Raw genomic sequence first — 10,591 nt, forward strand, 5'->3', positions numbered from 1 at the left:
GGGGGTGCTTTAAAATTTAGGAGATGCACACCTGTGGGGGGGAAAGAGGGGAAGGGAAAGGCTTGGTGTGCTCCCTGGAGGGGAAGTGCAGGCTGGGTTCTTAGTTTTGAGGGTTTTAAAGACTGGGAGTTAGGAGAGGTCTTAGGGAAGGGTTGCAACAGAACATTATCAGATCTTCCATCTGTATTGTGTGTTTTTTTAAAATATATGTTTATTTATTTTTTATTGATTTCAGAGAGGAATGGAGAGGGAGAAAGAGATAAAAAACACCAATGATGAGAGAGGATCATTGATCAGCTGCCTCCCGCACACCCGCCACTGGGGATTGAGCCCACAACCCAGGCATGTGCCCCTGACCGGGATCGAACCCGGGGCCCTTCAGTCTTCAGGCCAATGCTCTATCCACTGAGCCAACCTAGCTAGGGCTCCAGGTGTATTGTTTCAGGGTCGCGGCCTCTACTGATTGGTCAGTGTCAGGGGTGATGAGTCATCTAGCTGGTCCTGGTGTTGCTGGCCTGGTATTGCTGCTTTTTGCTTTTCAGGGACTTGGAGCTGGTATCTCCGTGGAGGAAAGCTCGGGGAGGGGGGGGGGGTCAAAACCACATGAAGGACATGTCAGGGGAGGAAAGGCCACCTTGCTGGCCAGGTTCGGCACCAGATTTTCCCTTTGCTAGGCACCCAAGGCTTTGGCCCTGGCGACCTGCTGTCTCTGGCTGTAAAAGTGTTCCGCCAGTTGGTTCAGCTCTCTGCCTCAGTCTCCTCATTCCACTTGCCAAGGAATGTTCCTAGCTTCTTGCTCTCCTGCTTCAAAGAGAAATACAAAGAATTTCCCCCGAGACCGAGAGGAACGTGACTTGCTCCAAAACTGTTGCAATTCACCTCCAGTCTATTTCAGCCCTTGGCACTGTTCTGATAGTGAAAAGCTAAACACAACTTTAACATCCGCAAGAATAAACATCGCTCCAACATCCTGGGCTCCTGATTTGAGCCTGGCCTGGTTCGTGCTTTTTACTTCACGTAATCATAATGACCATGCAATGAGGTCTTGTTCCCAATTTACAGATGAAGAAACGGAGGCACAAGGAGGGTAATCAGCTTGGCTTAACATGACACAGCGAGAAAGCAGACATGGGTCCAGCCGTCCCCCCTGATGCCCACCTTAACCACTTTTGTGTGTGTTTTTTAAAAAATAAAGTTTTTATTATTGATTTTAGAGAGGAAGGGAGAGGGAAAGAGAGATAGAAACATCAATCAGAGAGAATCATTGATTGGCTGCCTCCTGCACGCCCCCCACAAGGGATCCATCCAGGAATCTGGGCATGTGGCCTGACCGGACTCGAACCCTGACCTCCTGTCCTGGTTCATAGGTCCATGTTCAACCACTGAGCCACACCAGCTGGGTTTAACCACTCGTTTTAATGGTAACATCCTCAGATGAAAAACGTCACAGCTTCAAGGCCATGCCAGATGGACTAAACAAGCTACAAAAATCCTGGGTCAGACACTCCCATTTTTACAAAATGTATACATGCTCAATATAGAGCTGGTTATCATGGGGAGGAAAAGACTTTGGAACAACTTCCATCTTTTACCTGGTCAAGTATTCTGAGTTTTCTTTAAAAGCTATTAGTTGTATCTTTTTTACTAGGAGAAGGCTATGGTATTTTAATTCTTCCTATCACTAAGATATTTAAAAAATGTTTTTGCTCTGGGTCAAGCCTTGTAATTTAACTTATTTAAAACTAATAATCAGAGCATCTCCAAATTGAGAAAACTTCTAACAACCAAAAAGGGACAAACGTGCTTGAACTCAGTCCTGTGCGAAAAGGAGCTCTGGTTGGGGAGATATATGCCGAGTAAGTCTTTTCCCGGGAGCCCAGAGACACTAGGCGCCAGGCGGGCTGGTTTGGCACTGGCCACGTCTGACGGAATGAGTCCGGAACGCTTTTGCCTCTAGTGGACCTGCCCGGAGGGTAAACTTCCAAAGGGTGCACGACTCCCCTGCGGGGCAACTGACTTGGCTAGTTCTAGGCGGACCGGAAGTCCGTCATCCCCGACTCCCCTCCCCTTGCCGGAAGTGATGCACAGTGGGGTTGCCGGAAGAAGTGGCGAAGTTACTTTTGAGAAGACCGGAGCGGCGGTGGCGTACAGGGGACACAGAAGAGGAGAAAGAGAAGCAGAGTAAGGGGACAGGCGCAGGTGCATCCGAGTGTGGGGAGATGCGGGGAGCGCCCCAAGCCCGGGGCTTCCCGGAGTTCCCCGCACTTCTCTGCTCAGCCCTTCTCTCCTTCTCGCCCTCCTTTCCGTAGCTCGCGTCGCCCCCGGCTGTTTCCAGGGCAACAGGAGCAGGAGACCCCGCGAGAGACCGCCCACGAGACCCTCGCGCGCAGCCATGAGCCCCGCCCCCCACTGGTGTTTGGAGAGGGGCGGGACCTGGAGAGAGGTGTGGGGGCGGGGCCTGGTGGGCGGGAGCGGGGCAAAGTGATGGGCAGGCACTTGATGGGAGGAGTGAGGGTGCAACCTGGGAGGTGGAAAGGATGGGGGCGGAGCATAATAGGAGGAGGTGGGGGTAGAATGAGAGATGGGTTTTCTTCCTCCGCTGAGTAGGATGGTTAAGAAAAGGTGGGATGAGCCCTAACCGGTTTGTTCAGTGGATAGAGCATCGGCCTGCGAGTGGGTTTTCTTCCTCGGCTGAGTAGGATGGTTAAGAATAGGTGGGATGAGCCCTAACCGGTTTGTTCAGTGATAGAGCATCGGCCTGCGAACTGAAGGGTCCCAGGTTCGATTCCGGTCAAGGGCATGTACCTTGGTTGGGGGCACATACCCAGTGGGAGTGTGCAGGAGGCAGCTGATTGTTGTTTCTCTCTCAGGAGGCAGGTGATTGTTGTTTCTCTCTCATTGGATGTTTCTTAACTCTCTATCCCTCTCCCTTCCTCTCTGTAAAAAATCAATAAAATATAAGCAACACATTTAGAAAAAAGAAAGAAACTTAGTTGTAAGAAGGGACAGGACCTGGGCAGAGCCTGGAGTTGGGGGGGGCCTACAGGGGGCGGGATCTAGCTGAGGACGTGGCTTGAGGCCAAGCTGGGGACTGTCCTGAAGTAGAAGGGGCGGGCCCTGTTAGAATTGGGGGGCTGGGGTTGGGTTCTGTATGCCCTAAGGGAGGAATCTGGGAACCTTGGAAGGAAGGTGTGCCCCCTCAAGACCTGTGGCTGAACTTCCCTGGCCCACAAGGCTCTCCGTCCCCCTGTGTTTTGCAGGCTGCTCCGTGACCCCCACCATGTCCACCCCGACCTCGAGTTCCCAGAATACCCCCTTGCCTGGTGAGTGAGCCCCTTCCCAGCCCAGCGCTTCATCACACACTTGTCCGGAGAAACTCACTATGCTTCCCTCTCTCAGGAAATGTCCCCCCTCAGCCCAGCGCCCCCTCTTCGAAACCCGTGGTAAAGGAGGAGCGTCCTGAGCCGTGGCCTGGGGGCCCGGACCCTGATGTCCCAGGCAGTGATGGGGTCGGCTCAGCCTGCAGCGTGGGTGAGAACGGGGTCCAGGAACCGGTTGGGAGTTGGTACGGGAGGCTGGGGGAGGGATCCAGGAAGAGAGAAAGATCAGAAATGAGGACAAGGAGGCTCCGATTTCTTGTTGATATTTTTTCTTCTCCTCCTGGACACCTCTCAATTTGATTCATTCTTGGGGTTCACTGACATACACATCTGCCCCTCTGAATCGCCATCTCCCTGGGTCACCCTCCGTACTCCCTCTGCTCGCTCACGGGCCTGTCTCTCTGACTGGTTTGTTTTTGTGACTCTCTCACGGCTTCTGTCCACCCACCCCAGTCATCCCAGACCCCGCAGAGGAGCCAGAGCGCAAGCGCAAGAAGGGCCCGGCCCCAAAGATGCTGGGCCACGAGCTGTGCCGCGTGTGCGGGGACAAGGCCTCCGGCTTCCACTACAACGTGCTCAGTTGCGAAGGCTGCAAGGGCTTCTTCCGGCGCAGTGTGGTCCGAGGCGGGGCCGGGCGCTATGCCTGCCGGGGCGGTGGAACCTGCCAGATGGACGCCTTCATGCGCCGCAAGTGCCAGCAGTGCCGGCTGCGCAAGTGCAAGGAGGCCGGGATGAGGGAGCAGTGTGAGTGCCCGCGAGGGAGCAGTGCCAGCCTGGCCGCTGCCCAGCCCTGGGGCCTCCGCTGAGGCCTGCATCTCCCCACAGGCGTCCTCTCGGAGGAGCAGATCCGGAAGAAGAAGATTCGGAAGCAGCAGCAGCAGCAGCAGTCACCCTCGGCGCCCGGTGTCAGCAGCGGCTCAGCCTCTGGGCCTGGGGCCTCCCCTGGAGGGTCCGACGGGGGTGGCCAGGGCTCCGGGGAAGGCGAGGGGGTCCAGTTAACAGCTGCTCAGGAACTGATGATCCAGCAGTTGGTGGCGGCCCAGCTGCAGTGCAACAAGCGCTCCTTCTCCGACCAGCCCAAAGTCACGGTACTGCCCCTTGTGCGGCCTTGAGGGGCCGTGGGCCTGGCATGGGAAGGGGATGAGGCTCCGGAGGGCAGGGGCTTGGAGAGGACGAGCTCCCGGGGTGCAGGCTTTGCCTCAAGGTGCCCCCCGGGCCTTGGGTTCTTGGGAAGAGTCCAGAGAATAACTCCCCCCCCACCCCACTCCCATGTCCCAGCCCTGGCCTCTGGGCGCAGACCCCCAGTCCCGCGATGCCCGCCAGCAGCGTTTCGCCCACTTCACGGAGCTGGCCATCATCTCAGTCCAGGAGATCGTGGACTTTGCCAAGCAGGTGCCCGGCTTCCTGCAGCTGGGCCGTGAGGACCAGATCGCTCTCCTAAAGGCGTCTACCATTGAGGTAACAGCTGGCCCTCCCTTCCTTCCTGCCTGCGAGATAAGCCCTAGAACAAGCAAGATCCCCCTAGTCCTTGCCGTTGTGGGCCTATATCTTTTTTTTTTTAATATATTTTTATTGATTTCAGAGAGGAAGGGAGAGGGAGAGAGAGATAGAAACATCAATGATGAGAGAATCATTGATTGGCTGCTTCCTGCACGCCCCCCACTGGGGATCCAGCCCAAAACCCCTTGACTGGAATCAAACCCGGGACCCTTCAGTCCGCAAGCCGATGCTCTATCCACTGAGCCAAACCAGCTACGGCTGTGGGCCTATATCTTATGGAGGAATGTCAAAATACTAAACAAGGTCATCAGAGGTTCCCACGGGCGAAGGGGAGAAAGGAAATGAGCTGAGGCTGGCGGGACACACTTGAGAGAACATGCCACAAAGGCTGTTCGGAGTTGATGACATTTGAGCCAAAACAATGGTGACAAATAAGGATTGAGTGCCTAGTGTGTGCCAGGCTCCATTCCAAGTGCTGGGCACATGTCAGTGAACAAAACACACAAAGCCCTCCCCTGCGCCTGCTGACCACCGGGGAGCGTGTCCTGTGTGAGCTGGAACGAGGAGGGAGAGAGCTTGGGGCGTCCAGCGTGCTGACTGCAGGCTGCTGTGGCTGAGAACGGGGGAGTGAGGGGAGGGGGGCAGAGGGACCAGGGATGATCCTGGTGAGATCGGGCCCCCTTCCAGGGCAGGAGAGGAGGGACTGGTGGCCAAAGGGGTCCCAGGGGCTCCTCACGCCCCTGCCTGCCCCTCTCCCTGCTGCCCCCTCAGATCATGCTGCTGGAGACGGCCAGACGCTACAACCATGAGACGGAGTGCATCACTTTCCTGAAGGACTTCACCTACAGCAAGGACGACTTCCATCGCGCAGGTACGGCCAGAGCAGCGGGGGGGTCGGGGCAGGGTGGGGAGACCTGCCTGGGAGACCTCGGCTGCCTCGTCCCTGTCCGAGCCTCCGTTTTTCCATCTCTAAAGTGGGGTGAGCCTGTGGCTCAATGGACCGGGCATCGTCCCATGCACCGAAAGGTTGCCGGTTCGGTTCCCAATCCGGGCACATGCCCAGGTTGCAGCCTTGATCCCCGGTAGTAGGAGGTGTGCAGAAACATCACATGGATGTTTCTCTCTTTCTCCCTCTTCCTTCTTCTCTCAGTAAAAAAAATCGTAAAAAGAAAAAAAAGTGGGGTGAGGGTTGAGTGCCCCCCACCCAGTGCGGTAAGAGCATGTGTATTGATGGTTGACGCTGCCCACTAGGACGCAGTGCAGCAGGAGACAGAGGGCCCTGCTATCCCAGAAGGCATCTTGGTGGGGCTCGAAAGACACTCTGTCCACCCACAGCCCGGTCCCACCCGAGGGCGGCTGGCTCGCAGTCCATTGTGAAGTGTGCAGCCTACGCAGCTATGTAGGGCAACCCCAGTCCCTGCCCTCTCTCTCAGAGCACTTAACTTGGGGGCGTGGGCTTGTGGAGGAAGTGCAGGCGAGCTGAGGGCTGAGAGGCCTCGCCTAGGGAAAGGGGGGTGGGGGGTGGGAGTAGCATTGTCCTCGGGGAACCGCACGTGCAGAGGCCTCTCTCTCGGCCTCTGGTCTTTCTCAGGAAGTCCTGCTCTCCCGGGGGCACCTGTCTGTACTCCCCGGTGTCTGCCTCTCACCCCCTCTTCCCTTCCTCGAACGCGCGGCCCTCCCATCACCCAGGACAGTCAGTCACCCTTTAAGTAGGAGGTTGTCAGCAGGGCACAGCGGGGGAGAGTGTTTTGGGCAGGGTGTCAGCATGTGCAAAGGCCCTGAGGTGGAGAAGAGCTGGGCAGTTTTAAGGAACTACAAGGAAGCCTTGGCAGCTGGAGCGCAGAGATAAGGCTGGAGAAAAGGTTGGGGTCCCACCACTCCCCGCACCCCCCCATCCTCTGCCACTGCCACAGTCCAGGCCTCCGTTGTCTCCCTAGCCCACGGCAGGGGTCCTTCACTGGTCTCCCACCTCCACCCCTGCTCAGTATTAACACCCTATCGGCTCGTGTCCCTCTGCTCTGAACCCTCCGTGGCTCCCGTCTCCCTGGGAGGAAAGTGTACCACGGGCCTGCAGGGTCTGACTCCATGCTCCCTCCTTCCTCATCCCCTGCCCCCTCTCCTCACTCACTCTCCTCCTGTCCTCCTGTCTCCTCTTTCTTATTTGAATCATCAAAGGTACTCCCGCCTCAGAGCTTTTGTACTTGCTGGTCCCTTTGCCCAGAACTAGGATACCAGCTTATCCTGGCTTCCTTCTCAATTTTTTCCCCCTGTTTTGTGTGTGCGTGCGTGCGTGTGTGTGTGTGTGTGTGTGTGTGTGTGTTTTCTGGGTTTTTTCCCCCCAATTTTTTAAAAAATATATTTTTATTGATTTCAAAGAGGAAAGGAGAGGGAGAGAGAGATAGGATCATCAGCGATGAGAGAGAATCATCGATCAGCCGCCTCCTGCACGCCCCCTACTGGGGATCGAGCCCGCAACCCAGGTACATGCCCTTGACCGGAATCGAACCCGGGACCCTTCAGTCCACAGGCCAACACTCTATCCACTGAGCCAAACCAGCTTCGGCAATTTTTTTTTTTTTTTAATCCTCACCCGAGGATATGTTTTTATTGATTTGAGAGAGAAAGGGAGAGAGACACATCCATCGTTACACGCCCTGATCGGGGATCAAACCCCGGGTTGATGTTACAACCAACAGAGCCACGCCCACAGGGCCTTCCCAGTTTTAACACTGAATGTCTCGTGGCCCAAAAAGCTATGCAGGCGCAGGCTCGGGCAGAACAGATGGTAGTACCCCACCTGGAACACTCACTTCCTCGTAACTCGCTCCCTCCCCTCCTTCCGGTCCTTGCTCAAAGGTCCCCCTCCACTGAGGCCCTCCCACAGCGTCCCCCTCAGGCGACCGCCTTGTCCGAGATGCTGACATGATTCTCAGCGGCCCCCTTACCCTTCCCGGCATTCGCTTGATCTCTAGACGTCACCGCCGCCTCACAGGCTGGAGAGGCGACGTATCTGTTATCTGTCCCCTCAGCCCCCATGTGAGTTCCACAGAGCACGGAGTTTGGCTTGTAAATGGCTCTCTCTGCTGGCATGTAGTAGGAACCCAAGGAAGTTTGACAAATGAATGAACGAATGAACGAATGAATGAATGAGTCCCTCTTGGGAATGAGTTCCACTGAGAGCAGTGGAAGCCACTGCAGGGGGTGACACACTGTGACCTGGGCTTCCAACTCTCCTTTTCCTGCGGAGAGGTCCCGAGAAGCCCAGGAGAAGTGAAGGTGGTGATGGCGTAGCAATTGCTGCCTAAATGGCCGCTCTCGGTCCTCGTTCCCTCACTCGGGGCAGGTTTATGGCACAGCTACTCCGTTGCCAGGCACTCTCCAGGCAGTGGGGACACGAGAATGGCCGCTGTCTTCCTCATCCCGCTGGGCAGTGTCAGGCCGGGCGTGGGGGCCGGTTTCGGGCGGCGTGTTTATCGGGGGGGCCTCTGCCTCCCGCCCCGCAGGCCTGCAGGTGGAGTTCATCAACCCCATCTTCGAGTTCTCCCGGGCCATGCGGCGGCTGGGCCTGGACGACGCCGAGTACGCCCTCCTCATTGCCATCAACATCTTCTCAGCCGACCGGCCCAACGTGCAGGAGCCCAGCCGCGTGGAGGCTCTGCAACAGCCTTACGTGGAGGCACTGCTCTCCTACACGCGCATCAAGAGGCCGCAGGTACCAGCTCCTGGGGTCTGGGAGGCCCAGCAAGTCCAGACCCGCGTGGGGTCAGCTGGGGCCGGGGTCCTGCCTCCTGGTCTGAGCCTGGCTTGTCTGCCTCCCGGGCCCCCCCTGGCAGCACCCTGAGCTCTGGCCCATATCCTCTCAGCAGAGCCTGTGCCCAGGCCCTGTCCCCTCACCCAGGAGCTCGCCTAGTCCAAGCACAGGGGTGGGGTCCCCATGCTCTCGTTGGCCTCTGCTCTCCTGGCTCAGCCTGGGGAGGGGGGCCCTCCTGGTGGGCTGGCCAGAGCCCACCGTCCTCCTGTCGCCCGCAGGACCAGCTGCGCTTCCCCCGCATGCTGATGAAGCTGGTGAGCCTGCGCACGCTCAGCTCCGTGCACTCCGAGCAGGTCTTCGCCCTGCGGCTCCAGGACAAGAAGCTGCCGCCTCTGCTGTCTGAGATCTGGGACGTCCATGAGTGAGGGTCCAGCCACCCTGCCCGCAGCCCTGCACCTTCCAACGAATGGACGTGGCCACGCCTTCCTCCTGGGGGGGGGCGGTTAGGAGCCGAGCCTGGGGGCCCACCTTGTGTCTTGGAGCACAGGCCCTGGCCCTGCCAGCCCTTAGCCCTCAGGATAAGCCCCAGTCAGGGTCCAGGAGGCTCCCTCCCTGCCCACTGAGTCTTCCTGGGAGGTGTGGATGGGTCGCAGGCCCTGACCTCTGACCTCTCCAAGCACTTCCAGCTGCTCTCCCCGCCCAGCTTACACTCAAGCCCACTGCGCAGTGCACCTTGAACAGAGGGAGGGGAGGCCCGCGGCTCTCCCACAGCCTGAGAGACCGCAGGTCCCCTCTCCTTCTGCTTTTATTTAATAAAAACTAAAAGAAAAACCACACAAAAAAATGGGAAAATAAAATATGAATAGAAACCTGCCCTGAGTCAGAGTGAGTGTGAGGTGGGCTGCGGATGGGCCGCTAGGGTCTTCCCCTACACTGGCCCTTTAGACCAGCGGTTCTCAACCTGTGGGTCGCGACCCCTTTGGTGGTCGAACGACCCCTGAAAGGGTCGCCTAAGACCATCCTGCATATCAGATATTTACATTACGATTCATCACAGTAGCAACATTACAGTTATGAAGTAGCAACGAAAATAATTTTATGGTTGGGTCACAACATGAGGAACTGTATTTAAAGGGCCAGAAGGTTGAGAACCACTGCTTTAGGCGGTTGCTAGGCGGGTGGGAGGGGTGTTCGCAGTGATCAGGCACTGGTGGGTTCAGGAGAGGCCCCTGATGGCCTCAGGGTCACCCCCCTGTGTAAGGCGAGTTGGCGGCAGCTCATGAAAGACCGTTTACGTGGATGAGGGGACTGGGACGTTCCCTCAGTCGACAAGTACTTGCTGAAGCCACCCGTGTCCATTCTGGGAACACGTGCCATTCCGTCTAGTATGTATGGAGCGTTTCCCATGTGCCAAACAGGATTTTAGGCACCGGAAACCAGCAGACAAGACAGAGTCCCTCAGAGGTGGCAGCGGGGGAGTGCATGGGGACAGCTAGGATGCAAGGGAATGGGGGCAGCAGGCGGGAGGCGGGGGCCGGAGGAGAAAGGCAATGCGGGGTGTGGAAGGTGAGTTCAGAACAGGGAGGGGCACCGAGGAGTTCTCTTAGCCGGATGGACAGCCCTGGTTGAGGGTGAAGGGGGTTTTGCTTCGAGAGATGGGCTGGTTACTGAAAGGTTATGTGGTTTGTAGGAAGGGGTAAGAGAGGACTGCAGAGATGAGAGTAGTTACAAATGGTGAGCTGGGCACCCCACTGCTGTGCCCGCCACCCCACTGGTGTGCCCGCCCCACGCTAGGTCTAGTTTACAGATGGGGAAACTTGAGGCCGTGAACCAGAACAGATCAGGCCGGGACCTGAGCGCGAATAGCCCAGCTTCTGCAGGGAGGGCGGACGTCAGGCTGCCGGTGCTCAGCTGGTCCCCGGAAGCCCCCGCGGGCAGCAGGCTGGAGGGGTTGGGGAGG

At 57.3% G+C, this 10,591-nt stretch overlaps 1 protein-coding gene across 2 annotated transcripts; it reads left to right on the top strand.

The window, feature by feature from the left end:
* The first annotated feature begins 2,057 nt into the window (after positions 1-2,057).
* NR1H2 (nuclear receptor subfamily 1, group H, member 2) lies at positions 2,058-9,475 on the top strand. 2 transcript variants are annotated; one of them, XM_005879554.2, is made up of 10 exons: positions 2,058-2,181; positions 2,310-2,443; positions 3,261-3,323; positions 3,400-3,531; positions 3,834-4,124; positions 4,206-4,468; positions 4,659-4,838; positions 5,652-5,751; positions 8,384-8,592; positions 8,910-9,475. In XM_005879554.2, the coding sequence occupies exons 1-10, from the start codon at positions 2,081-2,083 to the stop codon at positions 9,054-9,056; spliced, it is 1,620 nt and encodes a 539-aa protein (XP_005879616.1). In that variant the 5' UTR covers positions 2,058-2,080; the 3' UTR covers positions 9,057-9,475. The 2 variants fall into 2 exon arrangements, with proteins under 2 accessions (XP_005879616.1, XP_005879617.1); XM_005879555.2 differs by having other exon boundaries at positions 2,118-2,199.
* The last annotated feature ends 1,116 nt before the right edge of the window (positions 9,476-10,591 follow it).

The sequence above is a fragment of the Myotis brandtii genome, unplaced genomic scaffold (assembly GCF_000412655.1).
Source record: "Myotis brandtii unplaced genomic scaffold, ASM41265v1 scaffold601, whole genome shotgun sequence".
Classification (NCBI taxonomy): Eukaryota; Metazoa; Chordata; class Mammalia; order Chiroptera; family Vespertilionidae; genus Myotis; species Myotis brandtii.